Source organism: Trematomus bernacchii, unplaced genomic scaffold (genome assembly GCF_902827165.1).
Source record: "Trematomus bernacchii unplaced genomic scaffold, fTreBer1.1, whole genome shotgun sequence".
NCBI classification, from domain to species: Eukaryota; Metazoa; Chordata; class Actinopteri; order Perciformes; family Nototheniidae; genus Trematomus; species Trematomus bernacchii.
The window spans coordinates 2,090,767-2,116,310 of NW_022987689.1; the positions used below are offsets into that span (position 1 = coordinate 2,090,767).

Here is a 25,544-nt window from a genome sequence, read left to right on the forward strand (position 1 = left end):
GCCCTCTTGACATTAAGAAAACCTTTTAAATTTCACCAAAGCATTACAGTCCACAGGTAAAAGGACAGCGATAAAGGCAACAGGCACATTATAGTAGGCTACCTACTCAGCTCAGACATCACCTTTCACTCCAGAGACACCTGTGTGTTCGCGACACAAAGGTCCCATTGTTTCACAAATATCTGCCAGCATACACGACCCCTTTTCTGATGTTTCTAACCTCGCACATCCCCATTTGTTATCGCTGAAACTTGATCGGGGTAACTAATTTCCCCCAGTGGGACAAAGTAGGTTAAGGTCGCAGTACTCCATAGCAGCTGCAACAGCGCACTTGCACACGACTTACCACCATTTATTTCGAGGCATGTCATGCAACATCACTGTTTTCCATCCAGGGATCCGACAGCCGGTCGTGTAGGTCCTGCAGAGCGATCAGGGTTTCTTTGGTGTAGGGTGCTGCATCACTGCACGAAGCGGCAGATCTGGTGCCGCTCTCCTGCAAAAGCTTGTGTTGTGGACATTTTCGGGTAGCGTACTGGTTGAGGAGAACAGAGGCAGCACTTGCCTCCAGTGTGTGGCCTGGCGATGACGTAATGCGGAATCTCTACATTTGCGTCAGTGTGCACCTGCAAATTGTTTAAGTTTTATTAACATTTTTTAAAATAAGGCATTCGTTAGTAAACAGATAGATAGTTAACGTACGACTGACATTGAGGTCATACAAAGATGCGTCCATTCGCTGGTTTAATAGTGGTTTGTAGCTTTGGGAAAATGACGTCATCAACATAAACTAAATCAATCTTTGTAAATGGAAACAACATTCATCAGACGAATTGCATTTACTACTAATCATATTTTGAGATGTTACTTGAAGACACATTACTTTCTCGTAATTCTCTCGATTGTAAAACACTGAACACAAATGTATAAATAAAAGAATCATTAGACTGCAGAGGTTTTGCATCCACAAATCATAATAAAAAATAAATAAAAGGACATTGTATCCTTAAAGGGTTCGTTTTGATATCAAAATTGGTTAAAAGGTAGTTATTCCATAACTCTTAAACTTGTTGTTAAAATACAACAAAGTCTCCTGACAAGAAGTAAGGTAGACAACGAGCAACAAACTACTTTTCATGGCTCCGAGGCTGACATCTTACATTGCTCTCTATCTGCAACCGGAGGAAAGACAAGTTTGCAGGGACTGTCCACTAAGTGCAACACAGAAAACACCACAAAAATCTTCAATAACCTTCTTGTCTTAAAGTAAAGCCGGTCTACCAAAATCACTCCACTCATTAATGGCCTCCTACTGGTTATACTGATATACGCTATACCCACTGGATAAATACAGCACTTAAATAAATATGCTTTTGCATACATTTTTCTCGTCTAAATATGTAATTACTTACTATTATACAGTGTAGTAGTACTACAATATCACTTCCCACATTAGTGGTCTCTTGTTGTTATATCAAAACATTTATTGTGAATAAATATGCTTTTGAATAATCTTGTCATTTATCTTTTCGCATGAAAAATTACATATTTGACTATTATACCGTGTATCGCTATATTACACCAACAAGTTAGGAAACACATTATTTTGCATTATTATGGTGGAAAATATTAATTAATGAACTCTTAAACAATCTATACAGATTTAGACAAAGGGGAAGACACACATAAATGGTCCCCAAATCAGAATACATTTTAAGGCAATTTGTATGTTCTTTTACTCCTCCTCTTTGATTTTACTCTTCTCTATTTCTCAACAAAATGTATTTAACTTCACATTAAACGAGTAGGAAAACACACTTTAGTGCTGCTTAACAAAAGTACTTACCTTCATTGCTGCTCTTGAACGCAACTCCAAGCTCAGCCCCTTGTTGCTAAGCAACCACAGCAGAAGATTGACAGCAACTTCAGTTGACTCATTAGTAGAAAACTTTATTGGAAGGCCCCTTTTTACAGAGGTAGGTAGGCTGCAGCGTTACCACCATGGGGTTACCACCACACAGACAACAAAACAACAACAAACTTTCAGCAAAGCTAACAGGAAGCTGGCACTTAGAGGTGTATTAATGGGAGTAAGTTGATAGCCTGCCATTTTTCGCTTTCACTTTCTGCCATGACAACTACCCCCCCTGACCATTAATAAATAATTAGCTAAGTTAATTAAACCTTCGACTTACCGTTAGCTAACAGTGCGAGATGAGAGGGAGTAGGTATCAGTTGCAACTGGAACTAACGTTAGCTAACTTTGTCCGAGGGATTACAATACTTGTTCACTTCTAATCTGTAAATAAATAAAAAACTTAATTTGCGTTTTCTTTTCCCTCCAAATTTCTCAGGTTGTGTTGAACTTTTTCTCGGTTCCTAAGGAGGATTACAGGTGTTTTCCTATCGGACAGTTTTCAGGATGCCAGACGTTGAGCCGCTCAGATTCCCTTCAAGGGAAGAACGACCAACACAACAAGGTGAGAAGAGTTAACCGTGCTAACGTTAAACAAGTCCACTTCAATTGCTTTTTAATTAAATGTGGAATAAATCAGCTTTAGCCCATGTGTCCTTAAAGGAACTAAAAGGGAAATTGCTAAAATGCATTTGTTATGATTGGTCTTAATCAACATTACAACTTTGAAAAGTGTTTTTTGTGTTGTTTCTCCCCTGTTGCATCTGATATTCAGCTATATCTTATATCTCTCTCTCAATTAGAAAATAACTACAAACAAATAACCAATGTGTGCCCAAAGAAAGTATGAGGGGAAATGAGGGTTAGGATTGGTCTTAATCAACAACAGTGAGGAAAAATGCCAACAGTTTGTCTTTTACACTGCATCTCTGTGCATACTGTTAGTTTGTTTGAGAATACTGGCAAATACTTGATATTGTTTGTGAGATACAGCTTTATCTTATATCTTTTTCTCAATATGAATTATATAAACTAGTGTGGTTAGAGGTCACAGTCTACATAATTTATTTTGACAGTCAATTCAATTTTCAGAGGGTCCTGTCTTGTTTAAAACATTATAGGAGATTGATTAGGGCTGTTTCAATTGTTGTTAAGGGACATAGACATAAACAAGACAACTGCCTTGACCGCAAATGTCAGGACTAAACCCTAAGTTGAGGATTTCAACTTATTAACACAAGAACAAATATATTGACGGTTGTAAAACCTGTGCTGATAACGTAATATATTTTAAAGTTCTCATGTGTCATATTAATGTGATTTGGAATGAGAAACAAAGGAGGCGGGGACATGCATTAACTCCCATTTAATGTAGTATTTATGATTTACTTTCTGCAACTACAGAGTTCATTCTGAGACCACATCTGTCCACAAGAACAGAAAGAACCCACACACTCACACAAAGTCTATACTGTAGACTGTATTAACTGGACTGGAAATATATTAAAATGGTTAATACAATTGTAATAATAATTGAATTTAAATATCTAATGTCATTAGTGAAATGAGAGGTGTAACTAGGTGATTGGCCCTCAGACCCACATGTGACCGCTCTGTGGTTATAATACACCCTGCCAGTATGACATAGAGGCTATTCAGCCCACTGGTGACATATTGCCTCAGCACCTTTCTACCCCACTTGTTTTTTTCATTGTGTATTAGTCATCTAAACTGCTCTGCAACAGATGGCCCTCATTTAGGGTCTCCCCTCAGTTTTCCCTCCATTGTTCTTGTATGGGTCTGAGTCAGCTCTCTCTCTAAGCATTGTTCTAATTAATGGATCATCATGGAGGGATAACTGCTATCTCAGGGGGAAAAGGTTCAACAGTCTCACATGCAGTTTGTGACCAATTTATTTTTCTCTGTCATCCCCAGACACCAGATTATGACACTTTTTATGATACAGATGTTTAATGACCTTGTGGTGTATGTCACACTTCCCCTTGTGACAATTTAAGATGTACATACACATCTAAACAATGACAGCATACATTTGGACCTCATAAAATACTTGAAATTATATTAATTTAATTCATAAAGATGCATTGCTTACTATGAAAATCTATTTTCCTTTCTCTCCTGCGGTAAAAAAAATCACCTCCATCTTACCTGCTATCTTACACTGCAGCATACAACATATGACAAAGAAGTGATAAATCATAGTATAATGTACATTGTTGTTAACTATTGGGAGTTATACTGTATGATAATTTCACTAAAATGTAAACAAACAACTAACAATGATCTAATACTTGTGGTTGTTTCCTATTTTCGTTTTTTTTCCCTTTTTATCTACTTAACAATGTATAACGCAAATTCAATTGTACATACGTTTTTGAGAAATCAAAGTAAGAGATCCCCTCAGTTTTACATACTGTATGCATAACTTAATTGTGGCTAGCTTTATACTAAGTCATTGCTTTTGAATTAATCATTCAGGGACTGAATTAAAAGTCGTTTTTGTGGTAGCATTCGCATACCCAATATTAAACTAATATAAAGTTTAGAGAGCTGATTCAACCACTGAAATGAACTTGGTGTTCAGTAATCCTCACTATTTTGATTTTAGATAATGAGCATAACATGTACATATATTATAATATGGACAACAGACTAAGATGTGAATAGAGTCATTTGTACCTCTTTTATCAGCCAGATGGCGTCCTTTCCCCACTAAGAATCGTACCCTTGGGTTTGTCTCGAGATGTTCAAATGAGTTATCTCTGCTCTCTCCCTGATGCTTCCAGTATGTTGCAGAGTTTATGCAACCAGAATCAAAGAGAAAGTAAAGAATCACAGAACATCTTTCACAGCCAAATACATTTGTCTAATTACTTTTCCAAATAAAGTTACTGAACTAGGGCAAATATTTGTTTCAACAAATGTCTGTTGTGTTCTGATTTCCTTTCATCGAGTAATGGTTCATCAGTGTGTTGTTTATAATATATTTCCGGGGCTTTGTGCCATTATGTAAAGGATATCAGAGGATGTGTGGTTGGCTTTTCATTGATTCTCTGAAAGCAATTATTATTAACTAAACTTAAATGTACAGATCTTTCTGTTTCACAAGATCAAGCAGACCTCCAAGGCGTCTGCTCTGGTCGACGTCGCACATGTGCCTTGCTCAACAGTCCCTCGCCATGTGTCAACAGTGCTATTTACCATGTCCAAGAGCTGAAGATCACAGTGGAGAATTGGCTTCAACAGGTAAACCGATGTCAGCTGTGATCAGATATAAGAGATTGGAAGACAAATATCATCAGCATGGACTTCAAATCGAATTTAAAGTATTTCCCCCCCGTCTGTCTTTCCAGTCTGGAAAATATCTGATTGATCAAGACAAACACAATTACAACAAAGCTTTAAGGTTAGGTCCTCTTCTGTTTTCATTTTTTTATATTTTTGTTCAGGGACTAGAAGCATGACATTAGTTTTTTCCCTTTTTTAACAGATTTCAGTCCAGAGACTCTGATACTGATTCAGTGACGTCTACAGAGTTGTTCGTCGAAGGCATCGCAATCAGTGCAAGAGGTGAATCCCTTTTTCCTTTTTAAAGTGCAATAAGTCATTTCTGATATATTTTCTTAGTTTTGCAGTTGTGGCTTATGAGTTCACAATTATTTTAACCAGTTTGAGATATTAGTTCACATATTTTGTCTAAAAATGTATAAATTAGACACCATCAAGTATGTACTTTTTGAACTGGCGTATTCAATATCTTAATTCTTCTAAACTGATTGTTGTTTTTAAGTCTTTGTTTTTTCAGTCTTGAATTACTGTTTGATCTTCTTTGTTTTTAATTATGCTCTGTAAGGTGTCCTTGAGAGCTTTGAAAGGCGCCCATAAATAAAATGCATTATTATTATTACTTCCATTAGCTAGTAGAATACCATAGATTACCCTGTTAGGTCAGATTGTTTTAACGTAGCGTTACAAAAATGTCTTCAATTATTTTTGCTTTTGTTTATTGAGTTGAAACTAATTATGCAAATCAAAACAATGTGCCAATCTTGTGAAGTTCATCGTCCTCTAGAAAGTTGCCCTTTATCGCCATTATTGAAGAAAATAAATGATGTCCTTGGAGAGGTTGTGTATCTGATCGAGCGGCTGGAGGCTGATCGGCAGGACGCAGAAGAAGCTCTCCTCAAAGAGAAGAGAAGAAAAATATATCTGGAGAACAAAGTTGACAGCATCTCACTATGCAAACAACAACAGCTCGCTTTTCTAGTGCAAAAAGGTAAGTGCCAGAGAGGTGAGGTATCATCTCCTTACAAAACGGGTTCTGATGATGTTCCTCAAATCATTTAATTGACTTTGAAATTCTTGACAATTTTTTCCAGAGCATGAGGCTTGCATTAAAGACATCACTGAACTGAAACAGCGACTCAAACTGGAAAGAGAAAAACTTAACCAAGCCCAGGAGAAACTTTCACACACTGAGATTTGTAACCAGAGCTTACATGAGGACATACACTTTGCTAAAAAACAAACACCCATTGTGAAGGAAAACCTGGAACTCCAGAGAGGCATCATCAAACAAATCAACAGCACACAAGCTGAGGTAACCTACTGTATAGTTCCATTTCTTACTTTAAACAAGACAAATTGTTTTGTTTTCAAACCCAAAAAAGTCTAGGTACTTGGGTTTACCAGTGTGATTAATGTCTGTATTTGGTAGTAGTTCTATAAAGATAAGTACTAAAATCAAATTCAGCTATATTTTTTAGATAGAAAAGTAACCACGATAAAAAAAGGGTTTGCTTTTTCCTAGCTCTATCTCACTCACCCACTCGCCCTTTTTTAGCTCTATTTTTAATCCACAAGTGGCATGGCACTTGGGATTGCAATGTTTGTTGGTCTATTGGTCCAGTGTCCGTCCGGCACATTCGTTCAGTGAAATCATTCCATTTTAACAATTGACTGGAATGCCATGAAATGTAGTGCAGCCATTCATGCTCCCCTGAGGACGAATCCTAATAACTTTGATAATTCCCTGACTTTCATTTAGCTTTTCTCCTCCATAATTTATTTCCTTCAAGTCAGGATGCATCAAAATTAAATGACCATATTTCGCCTCAGCTGTACTTTGTGTTTCATGCTGAATGCCATATATGTTTAATAAAGCAAATATGGCATGAAAGTATACAGAGTAGAGATAAGAGTGATGCTTAGGATACAAAGGGGTCCATTTGGAATTGAAACCAGTTTTCAAATGAAACAACAGACAGACTCCAAAAGAACAAATTACCCGTTTGTTTTTGAATGACATCACAACAAATAAACCTATACAAAAAGGTTTTATTGATTTTGCACAATTTATTAAGGGGAGTAGTTAAAAAATGCTTTACGTTATAATAAAGAAAAATAATATAAAAAACCAGACAAGTTAAAAAAAATTACTGCACACTAAAACCAAGCAATCAAATGTGTGCTGTTTCCCTGTGGCTACAAGGGCTTTTATTGCATATGTTTACTTCAACTTATGTTTATATAGTTATTTATTTATTGTATTCTTATATGCTGCAGCTGTCACTTATTTCCCCCTGGGGTTAATATTGTGTTTTGATTGATTGATTGATTGATTGATTGAAATGGTTGACAAAAAAGAGTGAGCAAATAGCCAAACGCTCTTAGTGCATACTCTTGGCCTTTAACATGCCTTAATGTGGTTATTGGTTCACGGTATTTAGTTCTGATAAGGAGTATGATGTGATAATCGGATTATGTGTTATCTTTAATATTGGTACCTTTTATGAAATTGTTCTGACATAATGACATCTGAGGAAACTCAATTCCTTCCTTCTTTTCAAGGCTGATGAAGTTTACTCCGAAAGACAAAATGATCTCACACTTGTGCAGAGGGAATTAAAAAAGATGGAGCAGGACGCCAACAAAGAAAAGATATCACTGGATAATATACTGTTGGCGACGAAGAATCAGCTCGCTAACAGATTGTGAGTATCAATCCTGACTGCAGGGAAAACAAACTAGTTTACAATCAACGTAGGACATCTGAGACGGGACACATCTTTCATAAAGAAGTTTAAAATCGTCAACAAGCGCAATGTGAGGGTATACAAAGCATATACACTCAGTATCGTTGGTGACTTTTACTTTAAAATAGTGGAATAGTAGGGGCTTCTGTTATTTTTGATTTTTTTTATCAGGTTTATTCCTGTGTATTTCTTCATTTATTTGAGGTTGTATCAAAGTACAAAGGCAGTTACAGGAAAAAAAAGTCAACTGTTTAAATCTCTTTTGCTTAAATTACCACACAGACATTACATATTTTAAATGTAATTCCTATTGAAAGCTTTCCTGATCATCCTCCTGTAAAGATTGGTTTCAGTCTGGCAGGCAGGACACTTCAAATCAAGATATGGTCAACAGTTTAACCACTGCTTTAAATCAGTCTGCAAGGTATATTAAACTGCACGTTACCATAGCAACAACAATACTTCTGCTTGATGCTGCATTAGCGGATAACAAGTCTCATTGTAACGGACCTAACCAGTCATTTAACATTGAAAGATTATTCAAATATAGGTGTCCTGATATACAAAAAGATTGCACTTATATGTTATTAAAGTCTTATTTTATATCAAGTGTAAAAAAAACATATAGATTGTATTTCTGCTCTGTTCAAAAACACCTTTTAAATGAATGAATTAACTATTCAGTTTAACAGTGATCGTTCTGTTGTAGATGACTCTTGCAATATATCGTGAAATCGCTTTGAGCACCAGGAAAAGCGCGATATAAATAACATGTATTATTATCATTATTATTATTGTGAGCCCCCTAACTATTCAATATCTTGTGACAGCTTTGTATTATGAATGCATTTGTGATTCCCAAACCTTAACCTTAACCGTCCGGCAGTGGCTCAGTCAGTAGGGGCTTGGACTGGGAGCTGTAGGGTCGCCGGTTCAAGTCCCCCACCAGACCTAAAATATGGAGTGTGGACTGCTATTTGGAGAGGTCCCAGTTCACCTCCTGCCCTTCCGTGGTGCCCTTGAGCAAGGCACTGGACACCCCCCTTCCCCCCTCACTCCCATTGCTCCCCGGGCGCTGTACAATAGCAGCTTACTTCTCCTAGTACTAGACTCCTGGTACTAGGATGGGTTAAAAGCAGAGAACAAATGTCACTGTGTGTGCTGTGTGCTCTGCATGTGTGACCATTAAAGAGGGTTTCATCCCTCCCCCAATTCTATTCTATTAAAATGAAAGATAAAGAATTCATTTTTTCTCTCCAGGGAAGATTTAAAGCAGTTAAAGAAAGTTGACGAAGGTCTGTGTGCTGAAATACAGGACGCTGAAAAGTCCATTGCAGTTACAGAACAACAGTGTGCAGCCTTAACAAAACGAACCCCTGAAATAATGGAGCTCGAGCAAACTGAAACAGACACGGTAACTGATATTGTTTACACTTTTAATATTTAAAAATCTAAAGGATGTATCGACAGCTTACAAAAGTGGTTTGTGTCACCTTTTTTAAAACAGATTTTGCAGTTGAAATTTAAGATTGGGGATGAAACGCGAAAGAATAACAAATTAAAAAAGAAGATAATCGCACTGCAAGAAGACATGGAGAGAACTGTAAGTATTGTTACAGCAGTGTTTAAATCATGTCAGGAAAACTGTCCATTTCCATTTAATGTTGCTGCTTAGTCCCCTTATGTGTGTCTTGATAGTTCATTCCGGTAGAGCATGAAACATAACCGCCAGACTATGATTGGACTCTCACCGGAGCTATGCATGCTAATAATGTTTGAATTCATGGCACTGTAAGGCGTTTTGGATAAGTGCATCCACTCAGCGGCCCGCTGTATGTTACGTTATCCACAGAGACTTCATGGGGAAGCAGAGGTTTCCTGCACAGAAGAGCAGCTCCATTCAAAACGTAATGCTTTTGCAGCTCTTCGTAAAGAAAACATGGAGTATGAACAGAATGTATTGGACTACAAGATAAACATTACAGACAGGTAGAGCTTCAAATCCCCAAAAGTGCAGAATAAATACAACATCCTGCTTTAGTTTTTACCGTAACTTATCAGTGTTATTTTTGTTAGTGTGAAGGCAGTGAAGCAGATGCATGAGGAGAGAAAGCAGATGCTCCAGAAAATCATTGACAATGACGAGCAGTGGGAAAAGGCCAAGGAGGAAGTGACCCAAGTTGTAGCCGACCACAGTGTCACCCAGACTAAGCTGGAGGAGCAGGAGAAGATCACCTTCACGGAAGAACAGAGGGCCAGGGTCAGTGGAGACATATGTACATGTTCTATGTATACTGCATGGGTCATGGTTTGTAAAGGGGAGTGTGAGATACTGAACGTTTCCTTCAGTGTTATTCAGGGCTCTCTCTGTGCTCTACAGAAAGAGATTGAAAACCTAAAGAAAAATCTGACAGGTCAGATGACTGCACTGGAGCTACTGAAGGTACATTCATGAGGATAAACATGTATCGACAAATGTACATTGAAATCTTCAATATACACCTCTGTATTTTTGCTAACTTTTTCAGTTTCTGTATAGGAGAATATAGCTATGATAAAAGATATGAAGAAGTGAAGCTTCACAAAGCACAGTCTCAATAAAAACTGCACATTATACGTTTCATAAAGATAGTTTTAAATGCCCGGCTGTATTCAATGGCATCATTTTATACTTTCCTTTTCCTGTTACATTCCCTGCTACTGTTTTTATCCCCTGTAAATGTTTTAAGACTTTAAGATAATGAGTGTCTGCCTTTTTTGCATCAGGGTCAGTGTGCGACTAAAAGTGACGAATTGTGTCGACAGCAAAGGAATTCAGAGGTTACTAACAAAAAGCTTCAGAAAGAATTTGAAGAAGCATCCACAACAACAAAGGAAATGGAGACAAAAATGGAGGTAATGATAAAGATGGAAAGATAATTGTACTTTATAAAGAAATGTATGTTAAAGGGTATACCTAATTTGTGAAACATCTTTTGTTTGTATAGAAAATCAAGAAATTGACAGACCATTTAGAAAAGACTCAATGTGAACACTCGAACACTTTAGTCAACCTTGAGAAGGAGAAGAAACTCAAATGTGACAACCTGAAAGCGGCTCAGGTAAGAAAAGGAAATGTAAAAAGGAATTCCTCTTGAGTCAAACAGTTGCTGTCAGGTTTACATTTTAAAGCTCAATGAGCCTAAAGCTTGTCATTGATATGGATCATCTCAATCTGCAACTAAATAATATCTCACTCTGAGCTACCTATAAAAAGGTGTCTTTCAGAATGAATGAAAGTGTGTATTTTCAGGATTTACACACTGCCACTGTGAAGAGATATGACGACACCCTGGGCAGAATCACTGACCTTACAAAAAAGAGGGATACATACCGGGATGCTTCGGAGAAAATGGAAAAAACAGTCGAAGACATGCCAGAAGTCATAGAAGAACTTCAGTAAGTTAGTTATCGTTGGAGTATTTCTTTAATATCAGACTATATCAGCTTTTTTCTTCATATGTTTTATCATTTATATGTGACTACATCGAAGTATTTCTTAAATCATCGTCTTGCTTTGAGTATACATTTCTACCAGCTTCCCCACTGATGCTGTTATCGTACATTTATTACATTCAAACTCATTCTAGAAAAATAATATCCTCTTACGGCTTTGATTCCTCCTTCCAGAAGTGTTTTTGACGTGGTGGAATTCAAAAACAAATCAGCTGCGCTCGTAATGAGCACATTGCAGTCTGATATTAATAACTGCCAACAACGAACACAGCGATCCATGCAGACACACACTGCTCATGTTACAGCAAGAGAAAAGGAAATGGAAGACACCAAGGTAACAAAATGCTTTCTGTGAATACACAACTTTTTGTGTGTCACATACTGTGAAATCAGAGACAAGCGGTTCAAAAAAAAGTACCTCATTGTTTATTTGTTTGTGGATTAGTGTCAGCACATTGCTTGTCACAATACTTCCCTTAAGATGCAGGGAAAAGAGCTGTGTGCAATTAAAATTACAAGCCATGGTCAATCTTGTTTAAGTGCTTTTCCCACAAATGACAACTCACTGTTGTTATAGGCTTTTGTCTGGACGAATTTGATGATGCGTGTCGTTGTGAGATGCTGCTCCTGTTTTGTTACCTGTAGGCCAACAATAGCAATTTCAATCTAAGCATATAGTGAACAATAAGAAATAAGCATATCATCTGCACCCTTTCATATTAATGGCAGCAATAGGCATTATGTAAAAACACAAGCACCCTCTGCACAAAATGGCACGTATTTGAACACTCCTTTGTGAGAGAAACCCCTATTTATTGTAAGGTTTTCATCTGCAGGATTATCAGCCCCAGCCAGAGCCTCTTTGCTGATGGGGGTTTCACATGGCTTATCTAATGTGAAATCGCCATGTGGTATATAGTTTCATTAAACGGTGATCAAGAATGCATTAGTTCAAAACAAGAAAAGGCAATGGAGCTTAAGCCGCCATGCATCCAAGTGCAACAACTTTAAAGAAGTTGTTGGCGTGAGACAATTTAAGAATTAGAAGTCTTCCTCATAGACACAACTCCCATTAGCCAGATAAAAGTTAGTCATGCAAAAAAGGGGTTTAGTCTTTTCACTTGACGAAATAAGATGATACAACAACAATGCTCCTGAACCAAATACAAATATCAGAGAGAGTGTGGGGTTCGAGGGAAATTGGTCACTTTAATCACTGAGACCAATGTAAGGCACACATAATGTCCGCATTAGCATAACATAATAAGCAGAGTGTGCATTCAGGAGCCGCAGTGCATGAAGCAGAATGGTTAGACTATTTCGGGTATTTCCTACAGAAGAGATTTCTGCTGATCCAATACTATACTCTTATAATCTCCTGTAGGTCACAGCTCCTCTTTTATATACAAACTAATGCAGGTCAGTAAAGCTAATAGCCTGATAGGAATTACTCTTTGGCTCTATTAAATACAAACTGCAGAAGATTCTTTACAAGGGTAGAATAACAAGGTGAAAAAAGGTTGAGGAATCCGTCTTTCATACATGCCCCTATTTTTTTTGATTTGATCAGGCCTTGTCGTATGGCGAGCACAAAGTAAACAACGCAAACTGCCGACGCTATCAGTTTCTTATGGGCAATGAAGTGTAATTTGTTCCATTTACACTTCACAACAGCATCAGATGGGCTTTGTCAGTGCTGCATGGAGTAATTAAACCTGAAATCAATAGCAGGCATTTGTCATGTTTACAGCCCCTCTTTCTGCTGGGTTAAACTCATCACTTTAGTGCTGTTCTGTTTTACTGCAGAGACACACTTCATTATGTCTGCAGGTAGAGTTGAGATATTCACCAGCAACATTTCCACTACTTGGGGAACATTGTTCAAATGAGAAGATGACATGTGGAGAGGCACACACTCACTTTGATTTATATGCTTGATTTCACAGAAAAATGTCCACTGTTGTATCCGCACTATTTAAATTGCCATGCTATATTAATTAACAGAACAAACACGGAAAGCATATTTGTATTGTACGCACACATAACAGGTCAGTGGTACAATTGAAGTATCTTTCTACATGGTTATGTACTGTTACTGTACAGTATGTGCTGTATATTGACTCTCCAGTTCCCTTTATAATACAGCAGCATATGTTCTTGGGTATCTGTATGTCAAGGAAACATTGATCTATGTAATCTTTCTTCATGTTTTTTATATCTGCACTGTACAATATGCTGCCTCGGCAGTTGTTCTGCCAGCATACTGTAGCTGTGGTCTACTTCGAACAAATCGGTAAATTGATCATCAAACTAGAAACAAATCCATTTTAAATGCAGATTTCTGTAATTGTAAAAATGTACATTACGTGAAACAGGTCACTGGTTCCAATTGTGTTTTAATTTCAGTAAATTAGTGACAATTAGGGATACCAAAAGTCCTGCCCAGAATAATCAACTCTGCATTGATTTATTGATAACAACGTCCCTTCAGTAGACATATCAACAATAATGAAGTCACACAGCACTTAAAGGTAGGCTAGGTAAGAATGGAGAAACCAGCTCGAGTGCGCTAGAATTTGAAAGTACACAACCGGAAAAAATCTGCCTCTTCCTTCAGACTTCCTTACAGAGCCCCTCCTCCAACACACACGAACGCGCACATGACCAATGAGGGCACGAGATAAGTTTGTGCACAGATGGAAGGCTGACAGGCAGGTAGGCCATCCAGTTATTTTAGCTGGGCCGGCTAAAATGATTGGTCGTGCTTTTTACAGCGCCACGGCTTCCACAGATGACATTTTTTTATGTATTTATTGTCAAAGCATTTCATATATTCATTGCTATCGGGATGTTAAGAGCATTCCATGGGATATAACAAAAAGTGTTTCTGAAGTGAATTACCTACCCCACCTTTAAATACAGCCTGTAATTGCATGACAGTACACACATTTTGGGATACACAAATAAGGTACAACACATAAGGCTAGCAGAGCTGCTACCATACTTATTAATCGGATCAAAGAACCTAGTACTTACTGATCCAAATTAAATATGGTTTCTGTGTTTTTGTCTTAAAATTCAAAGTCTCACATGAGTTATATTAGTTTGATCACACAACTCAAGTCTTTAGCAGCACAGCGACGCCTGGTCTCATGTAAGCATTGGTAAAAAGCTTTGAGAGGAATTCGCACAGCAAGATTTAAGAAGTTCAAATGTTTTTGGGGAAAAAACTGGCAGATCTGATCCGAATCAGGGGTGCGAGGATGTCACCACTGACATTGTTGGGTGTCACAATTACAATAGTTACAATATTGGCCTGCAACCCGTTCCTGCTTGTTTCTTGGTGGTTATTCTAAAGTTACTGTAAACATACTATTGACATGAACCATTTTATCTGAACTTTTGTTCCCTGTGTGTGTACTGTAGGACGCACTACAATTGTCCCTGAAGGAGAACAGACAGCTGGCCACTGAGTACGAAGATCTAAAGAAGATCCTCATGGAGGCCAAACAAGAGGCAGTGTCTGCATTGAACGAGAAAAACCATGCACATAGATCCTTTCATTATTACACACAGGTACTGTATATATAACCTTTTCTGATGTTTACTATCACCCCCCCCCTCTTTTTAATTATGTTTTATGACTTAGGATTTTTCCTCTGTTCTCTATACCAGGCTATTCTTCTTTGCACAAGATAACTTTTCTTGCATGGGCAGTCATTTTAAGAAGGTTTTAGTTTGGCAACCAGTGAGGAGGTAACGGCAGCAATCTAATAATGATGAGATAACTTGAGTGGAGGAGGATGATGGATGTGACATAATGTAATGATAGCTATGTAGTTTTGCATCCAAGGGGAGTACATAGAGAGGTTGATGGTACATGTTAATGCTATACCTTTTCACATTTTCTTGATTATACTTTTTCTAAGATAGTCACAAGTGAAACATTTTATCATCGGGCTTTACAAATGTGCTCACACACACACACCATTGGTTAGGGATTAGCAGCAAACAAAGGTTAGGATCAGACAATGAAAGTGCCTTTAGTGCTAAAGTAGCACACACAATCTTGACTAGTTGAGGGAGACACCTCAGCAGCATCTTAGTGTTTAATCTTTATAGTTTCTGACACTATTTAACTGGAATAGAATTACACATGACAGGCATAACGGCAGAAAGAAGCCGCACTGCTTCTGCAATGAAAAATTCATATTATTTGTTCCAAAAATGACTAATACCTTTACTTGAGCAATTCCTCATCTAACTGCATGAATGTTATCAAGTGAAAAATGCATGCAAAAATAAAATCCTGTGGACAGGATTTTCCACGCTCATGATCAAAGCCTGATTTTCTTTTACTCCGGATTCAGCCTTCACCATTTGTTTGTTTCAACTCTACACTTCTATAACAGCAGCCTCTCGGCTACTGTTTAATGCCTGAGTTTAGTTTTTATAACAAGCTTATAATCAACAATGTTTCTGAAATGTAGATCACATTTAATCTGATTTGTACAGGAATATTTAAGCACCATTCTTTCCTGTTTCTAATTTAAATAATAATCTTTGAATTTTATGTCCCAGTCAGTGCATATATTACTAAATGTGATTACCCTTAATTGATTTGTGTGGAACTGGAGGCAACAAGGTAAATGCATTTAACATTGTCAGGATCATTGGAGAGATCAGAACATTAGTGCATGTGTGTGACACAGCCCATAATCTGTTATTATATACATGTGAGGGACACAGTAAAAACATCTCTTACGAATCCTCGAAGTATAATCCTGACAGCATGCATTCCAGACATTAAGTTTAAGTGACAAGTTTAAACCAACCCAAACTAAGCTTTCAAGACGACTACAAAGCAACACATATAGCCTTAAAGATAAACTATTTTAACATATTTTTGTGCATTTTCTTATTTATTCTCTATCTATAGGAGCTTATTGTATGTATTTATTACCGTTGTTACCCAGTAGTCTACAGGTGCAGCACAACAACAATCATGGACATGATAATAGATTTATATAAGTATATAAGTTTGCTATACTCTTTCATAATAGATCGGATATTAGATATATAATTCTGTTGCTGCTATGACACCCGAATTTCCCTAGGGGGATAAATAAAGGTCCATCTTATCTTATCTTATCAGATAACACTTTACTTTAAAAAGTGTATAAAACGTTTTATATACTGTATTTCAGTGTTAGAGGTTTGTCTTATTTTACTAACACATTTATTAATTATCAATCAAAACACATAACACCTGGTTTATCTTATATTAGAGATAGTAGTTTTTCTTTGAATAAGACAGAATGGGGAAAAACATCAAGCTATTTCATATATAAATTAAACAAGTATGAACACATTAAAAAACAATTAAGTGGAAAGACAAATACAATATGTAAATTTAAAAAAGTGCATGATGACGAGCATCTGATAACATTTGCCAATATGTGCCTCTTGTAAAAATCCTCTTGATTCTACTGTACGTTGTAACATTTCTTTGTTTATGTGGAGGCTTTCAGCTCCTGGGTTTTAACAGGGTACACCATAAAGAGCATTCTTGTTATTGTCTTTCCTTCAGGAGCTGATGACTGAGCTAATTCGCTTTAGTTTTCAATGCACTGGGGAACACATTGCCAAGCAATGATAAGCTTTGTAGGAAGAGTAGAGAGATGGAGGGGGAAGAAAAGCAATGGCATCTATCAGAATTTAAACCTCTTTGCTTGAAACTGTGTTCAAATAATAAAGCAAGCAGCATGTCTTTCCAAGAGACTAGGAATAATTTCTGGTTTCAGTGGGGGGTTCATGACTCTGTGTGTATGTGTAAAATATGTCTTGAGGGGATTGGTATAAAGTTAAACTGGGTGAAGTAGAAATATTTTACTCATCAGCTTTGCAGTCACAGAGTTTGCCTCGGCTAGAACAAAACTGCTGAAGCATTTAGAGAAAATTAACCCCCCATCCTGGCAGCCAGATGTGACTGGATTCTGATGAGTGCACACGAGTGGGCAGAGAAACCAAGAGACTGTGAAATTCCTGTCAGGCCCGTGTACTGCAGAATGGGCTATTGACTGCTTTCTCTATTCCCCTCCATCATTCTTCTTGAACACTGCCATTAATTTCCTCTCCTGCCTTACCAATTCCTTTTCTCTGCCTTCTCTCCCCCTAGCTCTCTTTGTTGCAGAAGAGGATGCACAAAGCTTTGGTGAAAAACTTCAAACAACGCAGCCTGTACAGCCAGGCTGAACTGGACCGGTGCCAGGCTCTTTCTCAAGACACCGACCGGAAAATAAAAACAGCCCAGGTATTTGTACATATACATTTAAAACTGCTGGAATGCTGCACAAACTGTCACCATTCATTTAGATGGCAAATCCCTCTATTCAACTTTATCCCAGTCTCAAGGTATTCTCCCGGATATGAGCGTATTCTTTTGCATACTACAGTAACTCCGTGTTATGCATGGCATTGTTTGAGCCTCATCCGGCGAGTCACAGTCGCCCTGTGTCTTCTTTGCCAAGCAAGGGCAGCCAGGCAAACATCCACCAGGGCTTTGTGCCTCATTGCTATGGTGGAGTTAAAGACACCACTGTTACATTAGAGTCTATACATTCACTTATCAGATCACAGGCTGATTTGATGGATGGTGTGTCTGCTACAGTGCCTCTGCAGTGACCCCCGTGTCTGAGACTAGCCCCTCTAGACAACTCTATATACAAAACACTTTGTTTTTGGTCACATTGCATTAACATCTTAGCTTGTTTCCTGTTGTGTTTTTTTACTTCCAAGCTAATTCAGAGTGAGTTTTTTTACACCGCATGGAAGAGTTCTGTGTTCTTCTTTGCGAACAGAGTAACCTTCTGTCCGTCTTGCAGAAGAGTAGCGGCAAGGTTGAAAAGTAAGGATCTTCAATTAGAGGATAATCGGTGTCTAATCTGTGCTGTGATGTGAGATGAGGTCAAAGCGGACAGAGGGACAGTGATGAATCTTTATGAAATGTCCTGTCCAGCATTACCGCAGAGCCAGGTGTCATGTAACCATACCGTGAACCACTTCCACTCTTTTTACCTCAATAGCAGGGCATCCCAGACCTCTAACTTCACCATGTTGCAATCGGCTTTCCCTTATTTTACTTTTGTTGTTTAGATAAATGTGACTTTATCATCTATGCTGGAGGCAAAATATGCTGAATTTAATTAGATGTTTTCCAGGTGCCTTGTGAAGAAAACTATTAAGTGGTTTCCCTCTCTGTTCCTCCTACTCTGACGGCTGACATGTTTTTCTGACTGCTCTGGTCCCAGGCATTACAGGGAGCAGCCATGTCTCAGTGGCCCAGCCTCAAAAGGCCCCAGCAGATCACAGCTCAAGGCAGGGAGGAGTGGGGCACAGGGGGAGGAGCTATCAGAGCGCTGCAGAGTGTGAAGGACAAAAGAGCTGGGGTATTGAAGCGCACCACACCGTCACCCGTCACAGCTCAGCACAGGGACCATCAGAGCAGGCAACACTCACTTTAAACAGGCTCCTCCTGAACAGTCCAGCTCAGTGGCTATCCTTCAAAAAGTACAACCTTTTATGAGAAAAATTTAAAAAAGCCCTTATGAGCAAGCATAAGCACACAATCTGCATCATTACCTAGATATTTAGCCCTTAATGTGATCTTATGATCCACAGAGAAACGCACTGACAGTACGCAGAAAGTGATAATGCAGTAGGTCATTACTATACACAGATATTCACATTTACATGATATGTAGATTATCAATATTGCCTCTTTGTAAGAGAGAGATAAAGAAATCAATGTGATTGATGCCACTTTTGACTGGAGCTAAACCCGGCTGAATCCCGACGAGGCCCATACTAATCCATCATGTCCACTTAACCCCACAAGCAGAACGTAAGAGAGGTCAGGTTAGCGCTTTCACGGCCAAGGCGTGCTCAAATCACAAGCCAAATGGCAGTTTGTTCAAAAGTAGCTTGAGGGGAAGAAGGCCGGGAAACCCTAGGGTGGGCGAGTGGGAGTGGGCGGGGGTGGGGGTGGTGCTGGGAGGGGGGGGGGGGAGGGGGTGCGGCGGGCTGTCATCCTGTTACACTCCTGCCAGAACTGGCAGTTCAGCTTTGTGTTCTGTGAGTTTACACTAGGGATGGCATAATTGACAATGGCTAACAGCGTAGAGCAGTGCAGAGCCTTGTTGAATGGCCAGTAATGATTGGAGCAGACGCCCACTGCCCCAGTCTCAGGGGACTGTAATCCAAGATCCTGTTTCTGATATAATTGTTAGTCAGAGAATTTCTGCATGGCTAGGCCGGTTCAGATTCCCAAGCTGGTTGACAGTGCCAGGCAGTTTAATAGAAAAACTGGATGCTGAGGTTTTTAAAACAGAAGAGCACTGAACCTGGACACGGTTCACCAGGAGCCTCTTGTTCTCCTCACTTACAAAAATAAGAACAAGATGGTAACTTTACTTTCACAAATGTAGACTCACCATCAGCTCGGATGCAGATAGAGCGAGGAGTTTGTATTATTGCCTTTCCTCAAAAACAGCATTTTCTTAATTAGCTTGTTTTCATTCATCATGTTATTCAAACAGGAGGGGTTGTCAGCAGAAATTCAGCTCATCTCCGCGTTCCTGCAGTCCTTGACAGATGACTCTACTACCACTGATGATGCCGGGGTGAACAAACAAGCCGGTCCAGGATCGAATGAGTAGATGCCTTCAGCTCAAACAGCAGTGTAATTGGACATTCACCTGAACCAGACAACTTACTTACCCTAGCACGCTTCACTATTCCCCCCCTTTTTACTTGCAGCGAATCCATAACAATGAAACAGGTGACTTTCATGCTGCTGTCAGGACTGATCTAATTTTAGCTGGGTGAATGATTGCAATTGGCTTTGCCTCATCAGATAATTAATCTATGTCACCATTAATTGGAAAAGAGAATAATTACAGGCAGTGTTGACAGAAATTCTACGCTTCTCCAGATTCCAAGATCTAATTACAACTAGTGAAACCCTGTGACCTTAACTAGCACTTAGTACACCTTGGCCACCTTGACCATGTCCATGTGAGGACCACTGTCTCCTAAAAGACCCTTTTTTTGTCACCGCTCGCTGCCCCCCCCCCCCCTCCACTCTCCTCACTTTCGGAGAGCTGTCTCCCTCAATCACTTTTCAATATTCAATCTTAATTTTGTGGAAGTTTAGCATTTTCAATGAGCTGGAGATGAATGATTAATGAATAAATTTAAATGCTTCATTTTGTCCATGGATCATTAGTTAAGTCCTTTGTGGGAAGGACCTGAGAAAGGAGTGAAAATTATTGAGACATTAGCCTGAAGCAATCCAGGGGTAAATAGTGTGCAGAAAAGGAGGTTGTGTGTGCACTATCCACCGGCTTTCTAAAGAGCCCTGGGGAAACACTGTTTTCAATTTGGAATCTTAACTCAATCACATTTAGTACTCATAGAAAATAGATTCCTGTTTCATCAAGTGTCATACTAATGATACACAACACCAGGGCCTGTTCCACGTAGACTTTAAAAGTTAAAGTGGAAATGTTCCTGGATAAAAAACAATTTCCTGACTCATATTAAATATTTTAGAATAACAAGAAATAAAAAAAGAATAGAGGAGAATAGATAGTAGATACTAATGTTCATAGGGTTTTTGAAAGAGTGCACATGCTGTTGATCCTCTCAAGGTCGATGCTTTTAGACTGCTCCTAAAAATGGGTTTGCCCTCTCGTTCTGTCTGAGTGTGGTTGATAGAGATGCTGTTGTTGTGTTGATACGCTGGATGCCTCTCCTACTCGTGGGGACAGAAGGGGGCAGTGTGAACACAACAACCTTAGAAAGACATTATTGACTGCAACGCGGTCCAGACTAGTATCTTAACATTGCCATTGCATTTAATCTTAAATTGGAGGTTATTATTATTCAGTCAACTAAAACATTAGAAACACATTTTTCAAAGTGTTCATTATTTTATACATGTAGTCTCTTTTATGTGTATTAAGTTGTATTACATGTTTATTCTGTTTGAATTTAAACATACTATATCATATTACATCAGCCTGTTCAATGGCATTAATGCAGAATCTCATATTGACTGCTCGCATGGTGCCACTATATCTCCAAAAGCACCTTGAAGAGAAAAATGTTCAGTCTGTCTAATTCTTCTTACAGACTATATGCGATATCTCAAATGAAGGTCCCCCCAACCACATTTATCTCTTCTCTTTGCATCTAATCAATCCCCTGAATGAATGAAAGTGAGCCACAACTGGATGTCATCAAATGTATCTGCAGGCGTGGCTCAAAGTGCTGCTCCTCTAAAAAGGGTGGATTGGGGAAATAATGACAGGACTACTTGTATTGACAGCCTTTTATGTTATAAGCTTTTTGCCCAGTATGATGATATACAGCACTAGCCTCGCTGTGTTGTTGTGTTCTGTGATACATCTAAGCTGGTTTAGAAGAGTTGTCGTATAAAGGCAGATTCTGCAAGAGACATGTTGGGTAAATCTGATTTACAGGCAGCATGATTCTCAATTTCAGCCTGGCGCCACCATGCAGACGATGGGCCCGTTTCGTTTGGATTCACTCCAGCGATTACTTCTGATCGCTGACGTGAAGCCAAGTGAATCAGAGCAACATCCTGTCTCCTCAAGCTAACCAAAATGTGGTTTTGAGATCTTTTTGAAATCAGGAAAAAGATGGTGGTGTCCACTCAAGCCATCCTGTCTTTGTTCATGAGGAAGTGCAAAGTTGAGCCATGGACCCGATGAAGTCAAGAAAAGAATGTGAGAGAGAGAGGTGCTACTGTGTCTAAAATATCAATGAGGGAGATGCTGCCAAGTTTTGGAGCCCACAAGAGGAAATAGGTCTTCTGTTAACAAAGAGTAGACCAGGCAGCCAGGCGCTATATAGCTCTTAATATCTTTCATCTTATGAAGAGCATTTTGTTTTGACAAAATAATTGAAAACATCATCTTCTATTTATTCCCACCGGTATTTCTACAGTCCATTATTAGTACAGTATTAGGCAGTGTGTTCCTTTTAAAGTTTTAGTAACTACAGCATCTGTCATTCAGTCATACTGTACTGCCTAACAATACACTGGAACAGTGTGTTTGCCCAGGTGAGTCTTTAATGTGGAACTCCGACGAAAACATGCCAAGCAAACTCATCAGTATAACAATACATGTTCCTTGTGTTGCCACACTCATTTGATTTCAAAGATATTTATCTTAACAGGATAATAATTTGTGAAAGTCTCTGACATTTGTGGCTAGCTAGCATGATAATAAATCCATGGCTTGGAACATTTTTTAGTTAATTAGAGTCAATCAATCCAAACTTTGCTCACTTACCGGTGTGAAACCGGAGTATAATGAGCAGAAATCAGCATGGTGATTGGAAAACACAAATTACAGCTGTTAAAGAGAAACTCATCCACTTTTCTTCTGTTGATGCCAATGCCTGCTGCGAGGATTTAAAATTAGCATGGCATTCCTTTAATGGATGTTAGGAGAATGTGCTCCTCTATAATTAAAAAAAAAACCTGTTAATATCCTCGTAGGCTAAAATAAAAGGGGTTCTTATTATTACATGACGACTCTCTAATAGGACATGTTTAGTTTAGTTTATTTGTTTATAGTGTCGTGGACAGTAATAGGACATGTGGGTCAGTTGATTAAAACAATTGTCTGTATTTATTTAATATTGTCATAAGAGTATATTTTGTTTATTTTGCCATATATACATCTAACATACCCAACACTGCTTGCAAAGACAATATGCGGTTTCTATGATATATTGGTAATGTTATACTGTTAATATGTATTATGAGCAAATGAAGTAACGCTACATAATGGTGTGTGTCCACAGCAGCGAGGTGGTCAGCAGTAATGCTTCAGTAAAATCACAAAATAATGAACTTCCCTGATATATATATATAAGGGACAGTCTTTGCTTTTAAAGGCTCTGTATATCTCTACGGTCAGGGCTACATTCACATTATTCTTGACATATTCCATGCACCTTACATTCATGGTGTAATGATGTGAGTAATAACCTGGGGATGTTAACATCACCCTACAATAGGATCTTTATCTGATCTAGGCTCACAGACAGCAGTATGATATGACCCAGCTGCCGGTCGCCACGACGTATGTGACCTCAGCGCTGGATGTAATTTCCTCTCAAGGGCTCTTGGAAAGGGAGAGCTTATGTTGTAGAGCTCATGTCGTCGGGGCTGGTAACAGCAGCTTGCCATTGTATTAATTATTGTCAGGGAATCCAAGGGGTGTAGATAATACAGAATGCACTGGTTGGTCCCATTTGTTTCACTTGTCAGTGGAGTGAATAATTGGGAGTGCTGACCATATTAGACACAGAGAATTTCTAAACATACAACTCCAACAGTCACAACTAAAAGTATGGCTTGGAAATAAAAAAGCTTAATGTCTGAGCATTTTTAAATCAGTATGGAATAATTTGCTGGCTTGCTGTTGCCAAAGGAATTCACTGAAGTTTGTCTTTGACAACAACAATCCAGCCAGACATACAGTTTAGAATAATATGCTTAATTAAAGAAACATTTTTTACGATTGTACATGTTATTTATTAAAGAGAGATTTGACTTCAGCATTATATTTAAACTTTAGAGCTTGCAGCTTCTCAGGTAAGTGCCAGATATTAGTGCACCCCAACTTCTTTCTTTAAAGGCTTGAGAACATTGATACCGTTTCAGTAGAATGGGGGTTGCTAATACAATGGGGCTCATCTTGCAATTCTCCCAAGGAATAACTATCAGTCCTGCTACAGCGGCTTCAGCGTCCCTAGGTGACCGCGCCACTGAGCCCGTGCTCGCTCCAACGCACCCCACTCCACGCCTGCTGCCACCCTGAAGGTAGATGCATCACGCTGGGGATACTGTGCAACAGCAGCCCCCTCTACCACCAGCCCCTAAAACCTCCTCCACAGCACAGTGGCCTCCCGCTGCCCCCCCCCCCACATTTCCGGGTCGCCACTACAGCCCCGGTCCCAGCTAGCAGCCCAGACTCTCCCTCAGGTGAGTCTCCTCCACCCTGAACTGCACAACTGGTATCCTTTTGTCATTTGAGAAATGCCACACAAACACATACTGTACACACGCACACACACACACACACGCTCCTGTGCTCACTCTGAAGGGGACACCGCCTGTTCCTTTCTGCTCACCTCCCGGCTGCCGGCTGACTCTGTGAGCCGTGTCTGTGGTGGCTACGCCATGTGTGGGGATCTAGGGGTTTAAAACAGCAGGCCTCCCATGCTCCCTGAATGGCAAAAATAAGTGCTTCCAATTTATTACACTGCGGACGCTTTATGAATCATCTCCTACTAACTTTGATCTGAGATGACAAGTACACGCTAATCAGTCCCAGTATTAAAAAAAAAGTAAAACATTTCAATCAACTAAACATTGATCCGTTCACTTTTCCAAATTCATCACAATGAACTAAGGCTCATGTTGGAAATGCTACACTTTAACTGACCGGTTCACTTTCACCTCACCTCTATAGATTAAACTAATGCTTCAGGTGAAACCATTTGTTCCTTTTGTGTCGAAGCTGCTCTCAGTAGATGACAAACAGGTACAACCCTGACCCAGACAGTTTAAGTTTCATGTTACTGGAACTCTGAAACAGGAACTCCTATTTAAAACCCTTCACATTGTGTTTAGTAATTGTTTCCACATCTAAAGCATTCATATCAAATGAATATAAAACAGTTTTAAGATCATATACTGTGAGTTAAAGGGAGATATATGTGGAATTAAAGGAACCCTGCTTGTGTTTAGAAATATAGGTATTCAGGCTGGGTGTCTTTTAATTTGAATGTAAATATTCAAAGCTTTATAATTCAGTATTTTTACCAGCAGTTTGCATTAATTAAGTCTCACCACAGTCTTTCTAAAAAAGGCTGGCTGCAGCATTTTCTATTTACCTCCTTTAATGTTTTTTTTTATCATGAAACATCCTTTTGCTAACACATAAATTACAACTTTCACTTTATAGGATGCCATA

General features: G+C 38.8%; 1 protein-coding gene across 2 annotated transcripts; it reads left to right on the top strand.

The window, feature by feature from the left end:
- The first annotated feature begins 1,991 nt into the window (after window positions 1-1,991).
- LOC117488908 (coiled-coil domain-containing protein 178) lies at window positions 1,992-20,650 on the top strand. Of its 2 annotated transcripts, none has more exons than XM_034138065.1 (20): window positions 1,992-2,090; window positions 2,355-2,480; window positions 5,028-5,182; window positions 5,290-5,342; window positions 5,427-5,506; window positions 5,994-6,212; window positions 6,316-6,536; window positions 7,787-7,929; window positions 9,232-9,385; window positions 9,479-9,574; window positions 9,824-9,960; window positions 10,048-10,231; window positions 10,352-10,414; window positions 10,738-10,866; window positions 10,959-11,072; window positions 11,264-11,409; window positions 11,641-11,800; window positions 14,893-15,042; window positions 17,645-17,779; window positions 20,064-20,650. In XM_034138065.1, the coding sequence occupies exons 2-20, from the start codon at window positions 2,423-2,425 to the stop codon at window positions 20,181-20,183; spliced, it is 2,517 nt and encodes an 838-aa protein (XP_033993956.1). In that variant the 5' UTR covers window positions 1,992-2,090; window positions 2,355-2,422; the 3' UTR covers window positions 20,184-20,650. The 2 variants fall into 2 exon arrangements, with proteins under 2 accessions (XP_033993956.1, XP_033993958.1); XM_034138067.1 differs by having other exon boundaries at window positions 5,046-5,182.
- Window positions 20,651-25,544: the final 4,894 nt, after the last annotated feature.